Here is a 23,212-nt window from a genome sequence, read left to right as displayed (position 1 = left end):
ATTGCCTAATTCCAAGCTTGTTTCAGAAATGGTGACAACAATTTTTTTCCATCATTATTGAACATCATTTAGGTTCAATGAGTTAGAATTAAATGTTTTATTAATCATTAGAAAATAGTCATTAAGAGAATCCATTATTATGCAAGTACTTTTACTTTTAATACTTAAAGTACATTTAAAATCAGGTACTTTTTACTTAAGTATGGTTGTCATTGTGTTACTTTTACTAAAGTAAATATTTATCTGGTTATTTGTACTTTTACTTAAGTACTGAGATTCAGTACTTCCTCCACCACTGCATATACACACAAAAACATTTTTTGGCGTATAAATGCCACGAGGAATGACATTCGTGCTATAATACGAACTTTCATGAGATCAGGCTCTTTTTCTCTCACACGTGTGAAGAATTAATGCACGTTCACTGCAAATTCATAAAATGTTTGGCTCAAAGGCTGGCGCACAGAGCTGTTGTTGAGAATATCTAGTATCTTCTCAATACTTGGATGTTTCCTCACGCCTCCAGCTTTTGACTCGGAAACGTCATATCTCATTTCTCTAATTTGCATATGAGGTATGAGCAAGGGTGCACAGGTGTATCTTGTCAAGTGTTTCGTAAATTAAGTAAATTCTCCTTCACATCTGTCACAATCATTTCAATTAAAGTTTTACCTTTGCAGTTTAAACAAACCATACATCTCACATATTTCAACCAGGTGTCATACTTTATTATTATTTATTAATGAATTTCTGAAATAACCAAACTTAAATAACATAAGGGGAGATCCCTTAAGCACAGCTGACCCTCAAGGGATCTAGAATATTCCAATTTGAAATATTTCCTTCGATTCTTCGTCCTCTTTCCTTGTTTCCTTCCTATGAATCCTTAGGGGTAGAGCTGGGAACAGCACTATTGCGAGAGTGAAGTTGCCTTTTTAAAGAAAGAGAGATTTTAGTTTTATTTTTTTTATTTTTTTGTCTGTTCTACTGAAACAGTTCTGAACGAAGCCAAAGCAGAATCGATACAAAGTGGTTGTGTTTTGTTCTGGATTGAACCATTGAAAAGATAAAATGATTCAAACACAGGCACTTGATCAATCAAATTTGAGGACTTGAACTAACTGTTGTATTATATTGCAACAGTTTATCAATGTGTGCTGCCCCCTAGAATTAAATTATCACATTTCTCCATACAAAAACTACACGTTTTGTTAAACATTACATTTACATTGATTCATTTACAGTAGCTGACACTTTTATCCAAAGCGACTTACTGTATATATTTCCGAGGTCGCACACCTCTGGAGCAACTAGTGGTTAAGAGATTTCGAACCCGGGCCTCTAACACCAAAGGCATGTCGTATCCACTGCGCCATCACCACCCCATCCCATCTATGTTTTATTCAATACATTATTTTTCAAAAAAAATATTTCTTCATTTACAGATAAAGGGGAGCATGTCTGTGTGTTTGAACACCAGAACATTATTGAACACATTAGTCCTTGATGTATCGTGTTACAATCGAAGGAAATGAATTATTTAGATCAAGACTTAGAATAATAAGATTCAGCATTCACAATTCCTGTATACAGAATAATCAATTAACTACACTAGTACACAGTGAGATCTATAAATCTTTAGGGTCTAGCTTTACAGAAAAAAAATATACAGTAGAAAGCTGTTTTAGAAATATGCAGTGCTAGTAACACTATCATAAGAAATGTTTTCTTGCCTATTCAGCCTTCTTTTAAAAATAACATTTTGAATGTTAAAAAAGCAATAACATACAATTGTCTTGATGGACTAAAAAAATGTCATGATTGTGCCAACATTATAACTAATGTACTTTTATGTTGATTTTTTTTTTTTTTTAGATTTCTGTCTTATTGTGTAGTATTGTGGACATTTGAGACCAAAGACGGGGTTGTGTGAGTTTTGTGTGTGGAATTAATATTTGTAAGGTATATTTATTATATTGTAAGGTGTTGTGTGCTCTATGATGTTGGATACTGAAGAAGTATGATCTTCTAGTGCTGCTCTTTTTTTTTTTCTTTAACAGATATTGTTCTGTAGAGGTTTTCTAAAATAAAATCGAAATAACCTGATCACATTTTGTGGATCTGTGCATTTCTTTTGGTATGACATTTTTAAAGATATGTACAAATTATTTAATCTTGTTTCACATTGCATAATTGCATATACTAATTAACACATTTAACATTTAGCCTTTTTTTAATTATTCATTTTAAATCATCCATGTCATTAGGCAATGTATGAAAATTATGTTAATTCACTAAATGTCTTATAACTAAAGTTACAATCATATTTTAATACCCCTGAATGCCCAGTAGAGGGCAGTAGATAAATTCCAGATTAAATGGATACAAAATGTTCCCAGAATATTTTTTATTTTATTTTTTACTTGTGACTCAATTTATCAACAAAATATATATCATTAATTGTGGAACAAAATACACACAAATAAATAACTTTTTTTCCTTATTAGCAATGAATATGTTTTACTGTTAAATTCATAAATGTATGGCTAAAAATAAACTGCAAACACACATGCAAGTATACGTTCAAGTTGTAAAACATAAAACAAGAATCAAACACATAAGTGGTAACACTTTACAATAAGGTTCATTAGTTAACATAACCTAACAATGAACAAAACATTTGTTACAGTATGATTAATCTTTGATAATTAATACAAATGCTGTTTATCACAGTGCATTAACTAATTTTAACAAATACAACCTTTGATTTTAATAATATATAAGTAAATGTTGAAATTGATAACTAAGATTAATGAATGCCGTAGAAGTATTGTTAACTAATGCACCTTATTGTAAAGTGTTTCATTCATGACAAGAGCAAATCTAAATATCAGCTTCCACAAAACAGTAGATATAATGCTAATTGTACTGTTTAGTAAAAAATCTGCAAAGGCAATGTCTTCTGACATTTGAAACTCTTCACACTTTTCCCTGTAGGGAGTGCACAGCCTCAAAGAACAGCCTCTAACTGTTCTTAAAGGGGTGGTTGATTGCGATTTCACTTTTTTCATTTTCAATAGTGTGTAATGTTGCTGTTGGTGCATGAACAGTATCTGCAAAGTTGCAGCATTGAAAGTTCAATGTAAGCAGAGATATTGTCTTTTAAAAATCAGGAAGTTTAATGCCTACAAAAACGACTCGAATGGGACTACAACGCGTCTTATACGTAACTAACCCATACATTTACATCAACCCTCCCTCCGGAATATGCAAAAAAGGGCATGTCCATATTTCTGCGGCTCATCGAAAGTGTGTTATTTTCACCCAGCTGTCAGGTCTTCTGTGTTCGGGCTTCCTACGGACGCTGTACTTCGTCAACAATGGATACAATTTATGTTTGATTATGTTCCTGAAAATTACAATCATAATTTAGCTCTCTGTGCTAATGCTAGCAAATGCCAGCGCTAGCTTTAGCCACTTAGTTATGCTATTTCGTGTCTACATTTTGGACCTGAATTGTATATGTGCTAATTTTGTAAAGGTATTTTTCATATACTTTATGACGTTATTTTTCAATTTGATCAACGTAAACCAAAGTCAACGCTGTTTGTGTATATAGTAGCCAGTTAGCTTGATGCTATTTTGTGAAAGACAAACGTGTATAAAGTAAAAAAAAAATACAGGCAAATTACCATTCAGTAGGGTTGGGTATCGAGAATCGAGTATCGATTGGAAGTGGAACCGAGACTAACTTTTAGTTTTTCCCGGAATCGTTCAAAAGTTAAAATTTCGATTCCTAGTTTCGATATTCACAATCCGCCGAGCGGAAGAAGAAACCGCTGAACAACACCAACGAAGAAGCGTCTACCGGAAGTGTTGGCATAACCACGCGAGTCGAACATGAGTACCTTACGTCGGCGATCCAAAGTGTGGCTTCACTTTTCTAAAAATAACGAAATCTCGGCAAAATGCAAAATTTGTGACAAAAGGAGTATTTTTACAGAAGGAGTATTTCCTTCAGAAAGGCCGTTGGTTAGCAAGGTTAGCTAAACTTTTTTGACCCTGCCTCTTAAAAGAATCGGAATCGAGAATCGTTAGGAACCGGAATCGAAACAAGGAATCGGAATCGGAATCAGAATCGTTCAAAAATTCAAACGATACCCAACCCTACCATTCAGAAACGTTTTGTAAGAGCCATATTTGGGGAGGTTCTTCTGCTTGCCGCAGCTTTCTGGGTCTGATTCTGGCTCAAACTGTCATTAATTACATTTGACAGGAGCACATGCTTTCGCCCCTACAGGTAATGGGCGTGAAGTTTCCGGACAATGTGCACTACGCAGTTTAGCCAATCACAACACACCGGCCCAAACTAACCAATCTGAGCCCATTGCTTGTTTCTGAGGGAGTGGTTTCATAGACTCAGGATGCAAACCGGTCGTTCAAATGACAGTGGAGAAAGCGGCTTACAATAAAGGTGAAAATGATGAAAAGTAAGACTTTTTAAAAAAGAAAAACCTCAAATACATGTTATATTGCACCCCATAAACACAATCATGCAACGAAAAAAAGCAGTAAACCACCCCTTTAATAACCGTAACCCCGATGATAGCCCTCATGGTAACCCTCATGGTGACTGTAGTCGTCGTCTGGGCAACGCATGCCGAGAGACTGCTGGATGGCCATCTCCTGCCTGCGAAGCTGCATGGAGTCCACCAGCTCGTAAATGATTGACATGGACCACATGGGCGAGGGGTACCAGGATTTCACATTGCCGTCTTTCCCAACAAGCAGCATGGAGAAATACTCGTGGCTGATCTGGAAGTAGTTTCTGATGTCCTGCACCAGCGAGGCCGACAGGTCCTCACGGTCCACTGATGCACTTCCTGCAATACAAACCACAGTTTCCTCATTTTCTTTTAACAATAAATCAGCACTACATCTGCAGTCCGACAATAAAAGCGAGCGAGATTTGTTCACTGCGAAACGAGTCTCTAATCTCACCATTTATGGGGTAAAGCTCCAGGACTCCACTCATGTCATCCAGCGTTTTTCCAGTAATTTTCAGTACAGATATGTGCCGCAGCCCTGTGAATTTATGGACAAAAAGGAAGACTTAACATATAAACAACAAAAGAATTCAAGAGAATTTTCACATAGATGGTCTCTGAAACTTGCATGTGATTTGCATTAAAAAAAATTGTTCTAAAACGGGCCTTTGTTTATGAGGGCATCAATCAAGCTGTCATGCCCCAGAGAGGAAGTGGTCTCTGTTGGATCGCTACGCACGACTCAAACATCCACGGGTCCTCCTGGATTGTGAAGAATGCAGAGAAAGATTCCTAAAAATGTTCCTACTTCCAAAATAGCTAACAAAAGAGCTGCAAATGGACTGCGTCATCCTATTTTTATTAGTGCCATTCCTCAGAGCCATTTGTGATTGAGGGCTCTTGTGCAGATAAGAGCTGGTTCCAATTAAAAGACAAGTATCAATTCCATATGTGCTTTTTTATAAGTGGGCAGCTCTCTGGAGAATCCTCTGGCATCTGACTTGATGATTTCCTAGTGCAAATAGTTTTTTTTTTTTTATGTTAGTTCTTAAATTGGAATAACGGGTTTGTTTGGAGGTAAGACATTCAGATATTATAGAGCAAGTCATGCATTTTTTTTGATTGGAACGTCTAAACAAATCACAGCTGTTGACGTTATCGCATTGGCCGGGTGTTGACCGGACCCCAAAATTTGTTTACAAATGCTTAACATGGAATTTCAATAAACAAAAAGTGTCTTTTTTCTAAGTTACATAAACAAGTGGGAGTGATGTTGATATAGCAAAGCTCTTAAGAGCTTTTTGTATACAGTTCACAAAAAAAGTACTAATATTGATAGTTTGAGTGCGGTGTCATGTAGTCTCGACTTTCCTGTTTTTTCTAAATCTAGTACATTCTCAGATTGGCTGGTTTTACACAATGTGTCATGAACAATTCTACTAATGAAAAATTAAATGATTCCACTAGCTTATTAGAAATCCTTTTATAATGGATGTTGTCTGAACTACATTATGACCATTAAGGTCTTTTACATTATAGGTTACAGGGTTCCCAAAATCGGGGGTGATGAAAATCTAATAATTAATTAAATCGAATGTAAAATTTGAATAACTAAATGGGGGTTCACAATTAATCAAAAATAAAATAGAAATCGCGATATAGCTTATCAAAGGCTTTGGTTAATGAAATAAATGTAGTCTGTTGAGTTGTGTGTTTTAGAGTAAAGAGCAGCACTGTTTTGTACACTCAGCAGTATCAGTATCCTAAAGCGGGTTGGTTCTGTTTTATGTGCATTTTAAGGATGCTGTCACTGTGTGCTCTTGGTTCACTTTCTGGATTTGAGGATTTGAATGTTTGAAAGTCAAGCATTTAAAACATGGTTACAGGTATATGAAATAAACGTGCTTTTAAATGTGAACGTACTAGCGCTATTTACAGTAGACTGCAAAATGCTATAGACAAATCGAGATATATGCGAAATGAGAAATGTTCAGTTTTGGGGGCCTGAAAAAAATAAGTAAACTTTTGAAAATGGGATTCAGAACGATACCGTTATTTGTTTCTGTGTAAGCTACAAAAACGCAAATTTGTGAAAATAGTGACGTTTTGTGCATTATGTGTTCAGTCTAGGTGCGTAGTAGTTTTTCTTTACAAAATGATATCGCCAACTACTGTCCTGGCAGCGTAATACAGCGTTTGTAGTAGTTTTCGATGATCTGTGTTTACAAGGATCGTTTTATCAACGTTGTCGTCTGTACATGAAGAACCATTTCTGTATTTAGTACATCATTGTCTTGTAAACGTACCCTAAGAAGCTGATGAGCTGAATCAGATGTTTTGAGTGATGATCAGAGTGAGATTATGATATCTAAAACATTTTAGGATCCCACTTTATATTAAGTGGCTTTAAGTACTGTGTACTTACATTGAAATTGATCATTTGAAACAATGGACTTATTGTGTACATACATGGTTTTAGATTGTACATATATATTTAAAAAAATATATATTTTAAAAACGGTTTGTCACGTTTTAGTTTTCTGTGTTTCAGTTTGTTACCAATGCTGTGTTCGAAATCGCCCCTTCATTATTCCCAACATTACTCCACTAGTCCCACATAAAGAGGTGAATGAGTGGTTAGGAAGGGCTGCCGCTTTTACAGTTTGTGCTTGAAATTATTTGAAACATAGCAAACTGCTTGAGTAGTAATGAAAACATTTATCCTGAACTCTGCTATTGAAACTAGCACGTATAAACCTTAATTAAACAATTTAATACTCAATTAAAAATGAATTTATACCTGTATGATATTATGGGGTTTGGGAAAAAGATAGATGATTGATTTAGCTTAATTCCTTAAGCGCGCGGCTCTCACAGTGCATTATAGGTATTCTGTAACCATTGAGCGTACATACTGCGATGCATTGTGGGATTGAATAAGTGCACTCAATAGGGGATTATCACGCTGATACGCAGGACTTCCGGATTCAGTGATCTTTGTGCACTGCCACTTCCGTTGAATCACCGATCTCACTGGCGAACTGATGACGGACTACAGTACACTCTTACAAGAAATGGTTCTATTTAGAACCAGAAATGGTTCCATCCCCCGCTTCATATATTGAACTCCAAAATGGTTCTATATAGAACCTTTTTTTTTTTGGAAAAAGGTTCTATTGGCCAAGTATGGAACCCCAGGGTTCTATATAGAACCCAGAGGAACCCTTTTTTTAAAGAGTGTATAGAACCTTTTAGGGGTTCCAAATACGTAGCGCTGATAGAACCTTTTAAGGTTCTATATACTGTACAACCTTTTCTTCTAAGAGTGTAAGTTTATTTATATGACATCCCGGGTAAATTAGTCTGATTCACTAAAGTGCCGGCTGCAAATAAACGTGCTACCTTGTTTTATTTTAAAGTTTTAATCCAGTTCTTCCTTATACTCAATTCAGTCGGGAATCCATGAAAACTTACGTAGGGTTGGCGTTGTTGGTTAGATTTACAGTGGAACAGAGCAGTGACATATCGTCCCCTTGGAATTATATCTGACATTTTTGTCAAAATTGAGTTATTTACATATTCTTATTCTGTGACAATTTATTTACATTATGTGATGTGTTTTGTACATTTAGGGTCCCTGTTATTTTTATGTTTGAAAGAAACTTGTTCCCCATACACAGTTTCCTATATGGAATGCAAAAACTTTGAAGCTCAATATCTCAAAACTGTTCATAACGCAGATAGAACCTTATAATTCCAAGGGGACGATATATAGCCTTCGTCTCAGCCATTGTTGAACTGCGTCGGAAGTGGACATGCACAAAGTTGACAAATACCGCCCATGAAACCCGGAAGCGTGATAATCCCCTATAGCGTCCACTATGGTTTCGGACACCATTAACAATGCCTGTCCCTTATTTAAGGGTATAGAGGGAATGCGCGTGAGGTCACCGTCGGCCGGAGTGTCTGCAGTTACTCACAGTGAGTGGCAAAAAGACTGAGCGGCTTTATATGTTTTCAATGCCGCGAAAAACACAAGACAACACATCGGACAGAAAATGACAAAAAATCGGAGGTATATTTTTACAGACTGCTATGGAAAGAGGAGCAAATGGATCGCTGCAATTCACAATAACAGCTGGACTCCAGCCAGCGAAAGGTGGATTTGCAGTTATCATTTTGTGTCAATATGCTGAATTTAGGTGTACAACCATACCCATATATTTTGTATTGTTATATATATATTAACAACTCATCAATTAAATATTTATAATTGCATATTCTGCATTATTGGATGTTTTTTAATAAACACTGACCAAAAAACAAACAAAAAAACTATAAAGTTTTAGGGCTGGACGATATGAAGATATATATAGGCTATATATAACACTGATATAAGTGATCACCCAGATTTAGACCTACCTATTTTATTTAAATAAAGCATTCACAGGCGAATTTGCTTTATGTTTAGTATTGCTTTTATTTCCCCAGTGTCGAAATCAGGCAAACATAAATGTCAGGCAACACAGTTCCTATATATATTGAGTCCAACATTTAGTTTAAATTGATAAAATGGTTCATTTTAGTCGCATTTTCGCAGTTTCCCCTATTAAATCCAGCCACGCAGCAGATCTTTTGCCACTCAGTCAGGCTGAGGAGGGTAGTTCTGGCGGGAAAGTGACGTCAATGCATTCCCTCATTGCATTCCCTCATAGGGGGCGATTTCAGACACAGCCCATGGCTTCTCTTTGATTTGATTAACGTGTGCACCTGTTATTCATTTAGTTGATTAGTTTGATTATAGCCTTGTGTATTTAAACTGTCTTTGTTCAGTTTATTGTCTGTTTTCATTTGGGGTGTTTACACGAGAACGATATCCTTAAAACTGAGTTTTTCCTTTGAGTTTTCTGCATACAGACATTGTCAAAACGATCCCCATTCACACAGATCCGCAGAAACGACTACAAATACTGCATTCTGCTGCCAGGCTGTTAGATGGCAATGAAACACTATAGATTGAACATGTGATACGCATGAGTATGACATCATCGTCTTCAGATATTCCTGTTTTTGTTGTTTAGTCTGAGACTGTTTTCATAAACTTTTTGAAATCTGTTTTCAAAAGTGTGCATGTTTAGCCAACCTAAACGCCGTTGTCGTGTAAATACACAGCCAAAATCCATAAAAGGTTGTACATTTTTTGTTTAAAACGGTGTCATGTAAACAGACCCTTAGTTACGTTGATTGTTCTGTTTCTATTTTTGAAGATTTTGCAAGAGCATTTTGTTTCTTTTCAGTTTTTTTTAAATAAAACTAACTGCCTTGATAAAATCCTGCACTTTATATTCATTATTTGTAAACACTCGCTGACACTTAAAATAGTGGAAAAATAGTGTAAAATAACATTATTTTTTTAGAAGAAGTTGTGCAGCCCAGTTTTAAAATCATTTTTTCCAATAATACATTTTTTTTTTTGAAAAATGTTCAAATATTTTAACCGTTATTTAATCTTCATGTCATTTGACCATTAACCAACATCAGAAAACTGTGAATATGCGAATTTGAACTAACATCTGAGAGGTACTTGTACGTCCAAGATGTTTGGAAGACCAAAATGTTTTTGAACACCTGTAATAGTGTATATTACCTACAACAGTGTTTCTCAGTCCTGGGGACGGACATATATACTAAAATGGGTCCCACTTTATATTAAGTGGTTTTTAAGTATTATGTACTTACATTGAAAAATAAGTACAATGTACTTATTGTGTTCATGTTGTATTGTAAAACACTTCTGCAACTATTGAGGAGTGATACGGGTAAGGTTAGGTACAGGTGTGGTGGTATGGGTCGGTTTAAGGGTGGGTTAAGGTGTAAGGGAAAGGTCAACAGTGTAATTACAAATGTAATTACATAAATTTATTACAGCTGCAGGTATTTTTTAAATATAAGTACAATCTAAAATCATGTATGTGCACAATAAGTCTATTGCTTCAAATTATTAATATCAATGTAAGTACATATAGTACTTAAAGCCACTTAATATAAAGTGGGATCCTAAAATGTTTTAGATATCTCACTCATTAAAACATCTGATTCAGCTCTTGAACTTCTTAGGGTACGTTTACAAGACAATGATGTACTAAATACGGAAATGATTTCATTTGGGTTCTTCACGTAGGCTACAGACGACAACGTTGATAAAACGATCCTTGTAAACACAGATCATCGAAAACAACTGCAAACGCTGTATTACACTGCCAGGACAGTATAGTTGGCGACATCATTTTGTAAAGAAAAACTACTACGCACCTAGACTGAACACATAATGCACAAAACGTCACTATTTTCACAAATTTGCGTTTTTGTTTAGCTTACACAGAAACAATTAACGGGATCGTCATGAATCCCACTTGCATTCTGAATCCCATTTTCAAAAGTTTACTTATAACTGAACATTTCTCATTTCGCATACTTCTCGATTTGTCTATAGCATTTTGCAGTCTACTGTAAATAGCGCTAGTACGTTCACATTAAAAGCACGTTTATTTCACAGTGGAAGATTGGAGTGGAAGGTTTATCCAAATGATCTCACCTAGATTACAAGCTTGGCTATTAATGACGTAGAGTTGTTGCTGATAGGCCCATTCTTCATCATTAGGGGTGGATATTACAAACAGTCTCCGCCTCCAACGGAATCTTGAAAGACATAAGAAAGCATGCAGATGAGAATTCCTTACGTTAATGCATTATATAAATGATAAATTCAGACAGTGACACTGGTTATTTCGAACCTAGATAGGAAGTCCTCTAGAGATCTTGATTTGTCTTCTTTCTTGCACATAACTGCAAGTTTCCTCTGCTGTTCTATCTCTTTAATGCGAGTTGACAGTGTGTCGATGTAATCAAACACTGCTTGCATAACAATCGGGACTTCATATCGTTGCTGTGAAAACAAGGAATGCATAATTTTGTGTAATAAAATTAGGTGATTACATCTACATCTCATATACACTAACAAAAGTTTTTTTTTTTTTAACGACTCACCTTGACCTTCATGTCAAAGTCAGTCAGCAACATGTTGAAATCATTATAAATCATCCCGAAATGTTTCCGAAATGCAGTGATGAGGTCCTGGTTGATGAGATCACTGTCCGGCAGGCCTCGTAAGGGCTTATCCTGTTCTGTTAAAAGAAGAATGAGGACATTTTGATAGGACATGTTACAAACACACAAAGACTGTAAGCAGCACTGACCTGTCTGGTAGTGTTCAATCTTCATGGTACTGTTTGTGAGGGGCCCAAAGATACTGATGATGGAAATTTTACGCAGGGCCATATCACACACTTGCTCCAGGTACTCATCCCTCTGTTCACTGTACATATGATTCTGCTCATCGGGAGCAGTTATTACCTGCAGAAGATTTAAAAAAAAACAGACAACACTTTTAGAAATCGTTTCAGTGGTTTAAATGACCAAAATGCTTCTTAATTTTCAGGAACATAATGAGCAAATAAAGGTTTCAAAAGGGATGGTTCACATTTTGGAGAGCCTTACATAGTAATCAGTTCTTGATTAACCATTTTTTTCTTAGTTTGAAGAGCATTCTAATAACATTTTTGCGTTACATAGAACGTTTTGTGCATAGAAAAGTTCAATAGATATAGGAATTATAGATGGCATAATGAACCTTTATTTTTAAGATGGCTCAACAGTAAGGATTTTTTTCCGAGGTTATTAATTTAAATGTGTACATTTATCTTTTTCATTTAAATGTGTAATTTTTACATTTATTATTTAATATTAATTAAAAAAATATTAAAAATGTTCATACATTTTTACCGACCTTTAAAATTCATTAAAAGTGTTAATTGCAGCAATAGCTAAAAAGTATACATTATATATTTATACATCTATCTGGTGAGTTTAAAAAGTCCATAAGCAGAATTCTATGGCTCAAAATTTCAGTAAAATTTGGCAATGTGTCATGATCAAAAAATGCAAGATATAGCGCTATCGACAACTGGCCCGAAACTCTCTCACAACGGGCCATCCTTACTGTTGAGCCCTGAGCTATATTTCTATGTAACTGTTTTCATATGTCTCATAGATACAATACGTACTATGAGCCGTCGTCTTCTCTGAAAGTAACTCAAAAAAGTTTCTAACGATTTCTTGGGATTGGCTGCCTGGTCCACAACAGCCCTTTCTTCAAAGACATTTGGCTTTTGCACAACGTTTTTTATCTGAACACTGACATTTGTCACTTTTGGGCCTTTTTTTCCTCCAGGTATCTTCTTTAAAGTCTTATCAGGTCTATCCACCTTCTTCCTCCGGTCTGCACTTTCAGCTTTAGTTTTCGCCTTTTGAGTGGTAATAAGTTCTGGCCTCCTTGTGTCTCGTTCTCTTGTGTGCTGACTAAGCTTTTCACTCCAGCCATGTTTTACCACAGGCAGTTTGCCCTTCTGTGTTGGTGTGATTGCAGTTGAACTCTTTTGCGTTTGGTCTAGGTATTTTCCTTTATGTTGTTTGTTGAAGTTAGAGGTAACGGCGAGACGAGTATCTGTGTCCCTCAGACGGTTTCGTGGCGAGGGCCGGTAGTCCCGCTCAGAGGTATTGGGCACAGCTGTGTTCCAGGGTACGGTTGTGTGTGGATGCGTTTGCACCACTGTGGAGGGTGCATTTGTGGTAATAGTAGTTGTTGTTGAGGGAAAAAAGGTGGTAGGTGCTGTTACAGTAGTTGTAGTTGTTGTGGTTGTAGTTTTCAATGTGGTCGTTGTTGTAAGTTTTTTGGTTGTAGTCATTGTAGTGGTACTGATGGTAGTTGATATTTGTGCCTGAGTTAGCTGGGTGGGCTGAGGGACTGGTCTCACCCTGTGTCGCCCTGTATTTTTTGTCGTGTTCACCTGCGGCTGCAAACCAACTACATTTGAGCCAACGGACTGCACTACCTGGCCCTCAACTCCAGAGTTTTTGCACTTTTGCACAAAGCCCTTTTGCCTGGCCTTCTCCACTCTACGCACAGGAGTTTGGTCTATCGCTTCATAAATCGCCTCCAGCTGAACAGGGTATGGGTATCTCTCCTCTACCTGAAGGGTCTTTCTTAGAAGCACCATCCCAAACTTACCATCCTCCAGCTTCAGGAAGCCCATCAGTCTGGGCACCAGGGCTGGATCCAACGGCTCCTCCACCAGAGATCCCTGATTGTTAACACGGCTCACCTTGCCTCCCATCTTCCCCTTTTCATGGAATATTATAATCTGTTGCATGTGTCTGTCCGCCATCTCACAGTACACGTCCGGCTTGAGCAAGTTCATCATTAACCTGTAATAGCCATCGGAGTCGTTGGGAGCTGAAATGACCAGAACACGTTTTTTACCTGCAAAACCGGACAGGATGTTTATGGAGCTAGTTGTGCCCAATGGAGTAGATTGAAAAATAGGTTCTTGAGCAGGAATGCTGTCAGTCACACTGGGTTTCCTGTATGGAACTTGTCTTTGCCCTTTCAGGAGCCTCCTGGCTGGGGGTCGTGAGGACTCCACATTCTGATCATTTTGACGTTTCCTGAGTATACGTGTGTTTCCAGAGGTGGATAACTGTGTAAATCTTCTACTAGACTGCACATCATTTGTGTACTTTTTGACAAAAGTGTTTGATTCTAATTGTGCATTTCCTCTCTCTGATCCTGTGTGATCCAGGACCAATTCTGAGGCTTGAATCCACGTCAGAGTAAACAAAATGACATGTACCTGATGATTTTTCATTGCTGCTAATATGACTACAACATAAATACAAATCACTCTAAAATTATGACACGGAATAGGTGAAAAGGTTTGGGTAATTTGATCCAACAGCAGCGAGACGCAAACTAACCCTGCATTTTTGCTCAATCGTGTTACAGTAGCTTAAACAAAAGACAGATTAAATAGCCTACTTAGAAAAACTGCGAAAAATAGATATAAAGACAACCACTAAAAGGAATTCCTATCGTCTTCGAGGGAAAAATATAATGTCATAATCCAAAGCGAATGAGTTTGTCAGATGAATGAGAGAAATGCATTATTCCGTATGCATCCCCTCATTATATTATTCAGTTACGTCAAGTAGGCTAGTTTCCAAGAAAGACAAGCAGAACTCCAAAACACTTTGTCAAATTTCTGTAGCCTATCCTTAGTTTAAAGAATGGTGTGAAAAGAGCCTCAGCAAACGTTCATCGTGTCCAATACTTCTCCATGCTCTCTGAGTTCCAGGCACTGACAGAGAGATCTGGAAGAAAGTTCTCAACAAGCGGGGCTCGCAGCCAGAATGACCACGCCCACTCTCGTTTGATATGTTAATAGCGTGCCTGCCTTGCTAATGTGTCCTACATCAACTTTGCATAACATCATATTGCACAACATGGCATAAAATATGGTTATGATGGGATTTATATTATATGTAATTTTTTTTTAAAGATTAACTACTAAACTTTTTTTGATCACATACGTGGCTATGCGTTTTTGTCATAGTCAGCTGCTTCTGGTTTTAACGTAAGCCTAAAAAGAAAAAAAAAAATATTTATTGTATTTATTTTGACCATTTCTTTGGATATTTCAAGAATATTTTATAAAGGAGAGAGAGAGAGAGAGAGAGAGAGAGAGAGAGAGAGAGAGAGAGAGAGAGAGAGAGAGAGAGAGAGAGAGAGAGAGAGAGAGAGAGAGAGAGGACTGCCATCTATTGGTACCAGATAAAATGAGGGGAGTGGGGGGGGGGGGGGGGGTTACGCTCTTTAACATTTCATTTGATTTTCTTTTTTTTTACTCTTAAGCCTAATGTCTATTTAAATGAGCTTGAAGTAAAAAAAAAAATAACCCGTCTTCGCACACGAACATCCTCAATTACTCTCTGCTTGACGAGTTAAGCCTCTTACACTAATGCACTCGTTGCTGAGCGAGCACAGGATGGCAACCTCAACCTCCTCAAGAATATACAGAGATCTAATCAGCCATTACACATGACGATGGCTATAATGACCAGGCTGAAACATTACAGAGAAATAAATATAGAATAGAGTGCTTGGGTTTTGTGGATCTTAGTAGGCCTACAGAATGTCCAGAGACATTGTGGGAACGTGGGATGTGTCGCTGAGTGACGGGTTTTACCGAATTGAGTTTGAACATGGAACAACAACAGGAAAACGGGTAATTTACATAAATGGGAAGGTGAGATCAAATGATCTATTTATTTATTATTATACATTGTCATAATGATATGAGTGTGTGTGTTTATATATATATATATATATATATATATATATATGAAGAGTTCAGATGCAAAAGCCTCTAAATGCCATTTGAAATTTTCTTCTTTAATGATGATTTTTATCAAGCTTCTATATTTAAGTTCAGTAATTTCACTTAAATGACAATTAATAGGTAATCGTCATTGCCATTTAAGTGAAATTACTGAACTTAAATATACAAGCTTGATAAAAATGATCATTTTAGAAGAAAATTTCAAATGGCACTTAGAGGCTTTTGCATCTGAACTCTTATATATATATATACATATATATATATATATATATATATATATATATATATATATATATATCACAAAAAGTAATATAAATACAGATATTAATAGATACGTTTATAAAACCAGAAGCAGAACATGTAGCCCTAATAATGTTTTCTATATTTTCATTTTGATTCAAGTTTTTATATTTACAGTAGGCTATATACTATTTTTATCTTTTATCTTCATTTAGAATAATAATATGAGATAATATCTAGTATAAAGATGAATGAGATCATATCAATAAGTCTTATCAAGTCTTGTTTTTTAAGGAGGTGTTTAGGAGGGATTGGCTGTTCAAACTGGTGGGCACAGAAACATTCCCTGTTGGGAATACAAATACAAAAGCAACCATACATATTGAGGCGGTCACTGGGTTTTCCTATGAGTACACACTGGAGATCAACGGAAAAAGTCTCAAAACGTTTTTGGACAACCGATCAAAGATTTCCAAAACATGGGTGCTGAAACTGGATGATGCTGATTACAGGATAGTTCTAGGTAAGATTCACAGCGAAAACATCCCTCTTAAATTTATGATGCAAAATGATGTTCTTTAAGTTTTTCTGAAAGCCCTTATTTATCTCAAGGTCATTCATATCTAGTGTATAAAGATAATGAAGACTAGGGGTTTCATTTAATTTAAAGGGGGTCAGCAGATAATAAAGGTCAGCTTATTGACAGTACAAATAGGCCTTTTTACATGAAAATGTATTTTATATTTTAGGAAGGGGGAAATATTTGTATATTTTTCACAAGGGGCTCATCATATGTGGGGGTCTGAAGCATTATTTTGAAAACCGTCATAGAGTTATAGTGTACAACATGCAGTACTAAGAGCACGGAAAAGTGATCCTCTAACTAACTTGCTTTTTTGATTTGGCGGGCATCAGACAGTTTAACTGTAATCTCTGTTAGCAAACCATTTCATGTTTTTTTTTTTTCCTGTTTCACTAGAGAAAGATACTATGGATGTATGGTGCAATGGACAGAAAATGGAGACCATGGTGAGAACTTTTAATACTGCAGTTCACACTGCCACAGGCCTTTAAATCTATGATACACTTTGGTCCATTAAGCCTGAGTCGTGCCAGCTAATGGAGCAGTTGTGTGACCAGTGACCACTGTGGAAATATGAAACACCATCTTAATCATTGCACAGCATTCCAATCACTTGTGCTTATTTAGTTCCAGGCCTATGTTTATATTGATTTCTGTGTGCAGGGGGAGTTTACCGAGAATGGAACGGAGACACACTTTGCAGTGGGGAACCGTGAATGCTGCATAAAAGCAACAACTAGTGGAAGGAAACGGAATGGAATAGTTCATTCCCTATTGGTGGATGGAATCAGAATAGAAGAGGCCATTGAGTAAAATGGAGGCTAATAGAATTCAGATGTGTCAGACATTTACCAACAGTGTATCAGAATTAGATACAGATGGCACTGAAAAGTTTTTTTTTCTTTTTTTCTGTTCAATAAATCCAGTATGTTTGCATTTGTTCAGAGTATGGACAAGAACATTTAAAGTGGTTAAAGGTCTTAAAGTATCCCATTTGATATAAATAAATTACACATTTTGTGAAAATGAGAGAAAAAAAAAATGTTTTTATTATTAAGACCAGGGTAAAGATGGGGTAAGATGACCTTGAAGCAAGATGACACCAATTGATTGAAAAATGTATGACGCAATTTTTTTGTGTCGTGAACATATGAATTTACTTCAAATTTACTTAACCCTGCCATTAATGGAATTTATGGTTATATCTTCTCACTGTTATAAGGAAGGGGACACTGCATCTTCTGAATGAGTACTGAATCTCCAGATTAAAACACAGGTGAAGAAGCAGAAACAAGCGATAGATGCAAAAAAGATCAGATATTTAAACAACAAAATATTCATGGGGCCATGAAAGTTTTGTGAAAACTATCAAAAATGCTCGCACTGGCTGGCAACTTAAAAACAATTAAAAATAAAACACTTACTGTTGAGTTCACTTAAAGCAAACTTACAGTATAAAATTACTAAACAAGTTTACTCAGACTAGACTTATGTGCTGGTAAACTACTGTATATATAGTATGTATAATTGTGGACGGTACAAACAAAAAACTTAGTCTAGCCTACTCAAGGTTTACTATTGTTACACTTAAAGTATACTTAATGTGGGCCAATTTAGTCCCAAGTTGGCTAGTATTGATATAGTAAACCTACAAGTAGTACTGATATTAGTAGGCTATTCTTACATGACCTACTTAAACATTCTTGAACTTTACTTACGTATACTTAATAAAATGATCTTGAAGTATTTTGATAAGGGCAACAAATCAATGAAAGAAAAAACACAAAAACAAACTAATATATATTATAAAAACAATAATGTATATGTAAAATAAAGCAATAATTAAAATACTAAAGTGTTATTTGTATTGAATATTTAGGGTTATTATTCAGTGAATCAATAAGTTAGATATATTTTAGATGTATTTACTATTAAAACTATAGGTTAAATGAGAGATAGCATCCAATTTAATTAATTTAACATATCTTAAAATATGGGCAAATAAATATGTATAATCATATGCATAAATCATTGAATACATTTACCTTTCAGGAATGCTGCTTTGTCTGTTTGGGTTATTCAACTAAATTGTTAAAAAAAACTGTTTAATTGCTTTAGTATTTTAATGTATTTAACATTTTCACAGTATATCCCTAACCCTATATACCCCTAAACCTACAGCACAGAAAACTTTCTGCATTTTTACATTTTCAAAAAACATCACCTAGTATAATTTAAGACGTTTACCAAAAAATGTCCCCACAAGGACAAGGATAACATCCCCATAATATCGGGTATTCTAAAAGCCTATGTCAGATCACCAGTTAAAACCTTGGATGGTCACACCCATGTTATCATAAGACTCTGAATTCATATCCGAGTGTTTCGCAGAACTGAGACCAATCATTATGGTTACTGTGTCCTGTGTCCAGTAATCAGACAACACATCCATGTTCGGGTCGGGTAAGATAAGGGCACCCTAGCGCCCCCATCCAGTGTGTGGCGACCTGTATGCCTTTTTAGAACAACGGACTGCGCAAAATTAGCGCAGCTACGACCTTGACGACGGCTCCGAAGCGCCGACGTTTTTCCAGTAGGAAGCGTCCAAAGGAAGGAGCAGGCGCAATGATGTTTGAGAGGATACATACGGGACGGACCTCAGTGCGGGAGAAAAGGGAATGCACCCATCTTTGCGGATAAAACAAGAGACATACCCGAAAACCCCGGCGATAGTATCTCGCTGAGATTGGCGCCACCTCAAAGGTTTTGTGGTTTCCCATCGAGACCGCAGAAAGTATTTCATTGGTTGTAATGTCAGCATGAGCCGAAGTGAACAACAGGAGAGAGCGAGTTGACTGCTGGGAATACAGCAGACATACCGTGTCCAGCTCGTTTGTGCGAACTGTAGTTTCTCGGCGAGTTTGAGTTTTAATAATTTATCTTCGCCTCGCCCCTTTTTGCCGCTGAAACTGGTCAGTGTGTATGAAGCACACAGCCGGAGTCGACCATGTGGACTCTTCTCGCCTCGGACTGTAGACCTGAGATGGCCTTCACTTGCCTATTATAGTCCGTAATGACGATGCGTGGTGATTTGCTGGAGCTTCTGTGTTGTTTTTATGCTGTATTTACGAGGATATGGGGCATATGACTGTATCCTGGGATTTCCAATCCGGACAGCTGCAGCTCTCCCTCCGGCGTCTGGGCTTCTGTTGTAGTAGCTACACTCAAATATTACATGCACTAATATCAAAGCCGCTGCTAGATGTTAGTCTCGCATGAAGTGTTAACGTTAGGTGGTTTAACGCCTAATCATTAGTTAGTCTGTGATTGCATCCTATATAACCAGTGTACATTTGGGATCATTTGCAGTGTTTATTTTAACCAAAATCTTTTAAGAGTTGACCTCAGACCTCATGTGGACATCTGATCTCAGTCCTGTGTTTGCAGCACATCAGTGTCCCTAAATCACCTGCAAACACTCTTTAGATAATTGCATATCGGGTTCCTTTGGAAGAGATCACATTGCAAACATGAATTATCAGCAGCACCAAGTGAACTCAGCGGCGATCAGATCTGAGATCCAGAGGTTCGAGTCCGTCCATCCGAACATCTACTCCATCTACGAGCTGCTGGAGCGGGTGGAGGATCCACTGCTGCAGAACCAGATCCGAGAGCACGTCATTGCCATTGAAGGTAAGGGCAACCAGGGCATTTGAATCTCCTTCAAGAGCCAGTTTTCAGATATGTGGGGCCAACGAATATGGGATGAGACGACAAACCTGCATAGCATGCCACTTTTATTAAATCTGTGTCCACTCCCAGTGTCATAAAAAAAAAAATACATAATAAGTATTATATTACATAATGATTAATGACATTACAAATCAAGCCACTCCAAAGAGTGATTTATTAGTTCACTCTCTTCTCATGACCAGTACACTTTCTTTTCAATCTAAGGAAAAAGTCTTGGACCTTTGGCTTCTAGAAATGAGAGGTAGTAAATCTTATTTCCAATGTTTTATTGGTGATTGTAGTTAAATGCTGGTTATATTTGTTCTTTAAACTGTTTCCTTGTCTTCAAGACATCTGAGATTTCTGATTTAGTCATTGTAAGGGTGAGAGTCGAGAGAGGTTTGAGTCAAACTTCAAAACGGAGGTGATCCGATTTTAGTCAGCCAGATATTTCCCATGTCATTTTTCATATATAACCAGGTTATATAGATAGTTGTTCTATAGGTTGTAATAGTATTTGATTGACACTTTGACAAATTGGCAGATCAAATGGTTGTACTGTTGTATACCTGTCTGTCACGACTCACAACCTTCATTAATTCGTGAAATTATTATGTCATTTACTCTGAATAAAATCCGTACTGTCACAAGGAATCATTGATGGTTTGTGTCAGATGCAGATTTCATTCTTGCTACTTGTAGAGGATTGAAGGTAGTGTTTATGTATAGTTTGCATGGGGATTTCTTTTCAGGGTGGTGAGAGAGTAGTCATGGCCTGTGAGGTTTAATGACCTGTCATTTTTTTATATAATACTGTAGTTAAGAGATAATCATCATGTTTTTTAGTCACACATGCAAATGCTGTCAGTTTTACCAGTAGGTTATGTAATGGCAAGAGAAACTGCATTGTGCTTGAAATGAAACCCTGTGTTCCACTAGATTGCAGTGAGTGTTTTGGTAATGGATAAGTGGGCTCTTGGTTGTGTGTGGTCAGTGACATGTCTCTTTCAAAGCTGATGTATGAATCTTTGACCCCTTTCAATGAAAGTAAGATGGTTCTTGACTTGCTGAGACATGCACATGGTTAAGCCTGACATAGACAAACCTGTCACTCCCATAGCACACCCCCTCGACAGACCCCGGCCTGTCTAATTCCTTAAAAACCAAGACAGACTTGGGAATGGAGTTTTTACTTGCTTAGTGGAATCAATAGAGTATCTTTTAAAATCTTGCTATTGTAGTTGCTTATGATTCCTTACATTTAAAGGCATCATAGACCTTCATGGCATGTGGTCATCATGAGTCAAAGTTGGCATTCTAAAAGCAGAAGTTATGTTTGTTTTGTTGTCAGAACTGGTTGACTTCTGGTGTTGCCGTATTTTACTTATCATGTTAGCTCAGTGCTAACTAATTACTAGCTATGTGTACTTGGTATTGAATTTGAATGCAAAAACAATCTGAATATTCCAAAAACAATCTGCAAAATAATCAGCATTTAATGTGTAAAAGTGGATAAAATACTTTGATGCCACTTTTATTACTATTACTTATTATATTTATGTCTACTTTTATTACTTATATTTACTACTCACTGACCCTCTAGTTTAACAGATGGCAAATCTGAGCTGAAAAGCGTTACTTAACGTGCCCCTATTTAAAATTTTCCTAATGTTGTTTTTGTACTAGTCTCCTACAACAAGTCAAAATGACTTGTCTGAATCAGTCTTTCTAAATCCCTCCTTTCCAAGAGCCTTCTCTGCTCTGATTGGCCAGACAGCTCAGCCTGTAGGGATTGGTTTACCGCGTACAGCGCTCATCGAAAAACAAAAACACCCATTGCCAGTGTTATACCTGAACACGTTCATATTTTGGGCAAACGCGAACTGAACATACTGTATTACTGCCTGATGAACGTTACTGTGAACACGTTCATTCGGGTGTCTGTGAATGCGTGCTCTCTGTTTAACTTCGTACAATAGGGTGCCAGATTTCTATAGAGCCTTCCAGGCGAAAACCTGGCTAAAACACGTAAACAGGATTTAAAGCGATAGTTCGCTTTGAAATTAATTGCACAGAAAAGTCAAAATTAAACACGATTTAATGACTCGTAAATGTAAGTACACATTGATGGCCTAAGACACGAAACGAGCGGTTTGTGTGAGAAAACGAACAGTATTTATCCACAAGTTTCCGAGGGGCGCTCCTGTAAAAAATAAAGTGGGTGAAACTTCCGGTGAGGCGGCGGAAGTAGCATTCCAATGGTATTTTGTATGTTAGTTAGCGAAGAGGCTAGCTGTTTTTCGGAGAATTATTTTACTATTTAAAGACGCAAATCTTTATGAGAGATGTCGTTACGGAGCTCAGGGACAACATGTGCTGTTCGCGGTTGTATGTATAACCGGACTAAACTAGTTCAGTGGCTTAAACGTGATTGTTTTGAACATAAGCTGAAAACGAAATCAGAGTGTTCCTGCCAACGACTGTAGTTTCCATCACCTCCCAAAAGACGACGAATCTTCCTGTGTACATTTGTTTAAATTCTTAATATTCTATAAACTTTTATCAGCATGTGTTTGGCTGTTCTCTACTGATGTTGCACCTAAACTCAGGATCAAAGCCTGTGTTGACAGAATACCAAATGTGCCAGTTAATGTATTCAAGTAGCACATTCATTTATAATTTTGAATAAACTCCAAAGCACAATGACTAAGTGTGTATTTTTTATTTTAATTGTTTGTCAGCTCGCACAACTGTCTGTCACCATGCCTTGATGAGTATTGATTATTAATAATGTTATTATAATACTCCCAATCAAC

The 23,212-nt window shown here is 36.8% G+C and overlaps 2 protein-coding genes across 3 annotated transcripts; one reads left to right on the top strand and one right to left on the bottom strand.

The window, feature by feature from the left end:
• Positions 1 to 2,417: 2,417 nt before the first annotated feature.
• Positions 2,418 to 14,784, bottom strand: ccdc80l1 (coiled-coil domain containing 80 like 1). Of its 2 annotated transcripts, XM_039655732.2 has the most exons (7): positions 12,671 to 14,784; positions 11,804 to 11,960; positions 11,595 to 11,731; positions 11,342 to 11,493; positions 11,143 to 11,246; positions 5,002 to 5,085; positions 2,418 to 4,883 (listed from the first exon to the last, which is right to left on the bottom strand). In XM_039655732.2, the coding sequence occupies exons 1-7, from the start codon at positions 14,309 to 14,311 to the stop codon at positions 4,585 to 4,587; spliced, it is 2,574 nt and encodes an 857-aa protein (XP_039511666.2). In that variant the 5' UTR covers positions 14,312 to 14,784; the 3' UTR covers positions 2,418 to 4,584. The 2 variants fall into 2 exon arrangements, with proteins under 2 accessions (XP_039511666.2, XP_088990054.1); XM_089133928.1 differs by having other exon boundaries at positions 11,595 to 11,960.
• Positions 14,785 to 15,343: 559 nt separating this feature from the next.
• faimb (Fas apoptotic inhibitory molecule b) lies at positions 15,344 to 17,913 on the top strand. The gene is made up of 4 exons (XM_039655759.2): positions 15,344 to 15,748; positions 16,376 to 16,604; positions 17,061 to 17,110; positions 17,328 to 17,913. The coding sequence occupies exons 1-4, from the start codon at positions 15,635 to 15,637 to the stop codon at positions 17,475 to 17,477; spliced, it is 543 nt and encodes a 180-aa protein (XP_039511693.1). The 5' UTR covers positions 15,344 to 15,634; the 3' UTR covers positions 17,478 to 17,913.
• The last annotated feature ends 5,299 nt before the right edge of the window (positions 17,914 to 23,212 follow it).

Source organism: Pimephales promelas, chromosome 8 (genome assembly GCF_988280905.1).
Source record: "Pimephales promelas chromosome 8, fPimPro1.hap1.1, whole genome shotgun sequence".
Lineage (NCBI taxonomy): Eukaryota > Metazoa > Chordata > Actinopteri > Cypriniformes > Leuciscidae > Pimephales > Pimephales promelas.
The sequence above is the reverse complement of the archived record's forward strand: the minus strand, read 5'-3'. Positions and strand labels throughout refer to the sequence as shown.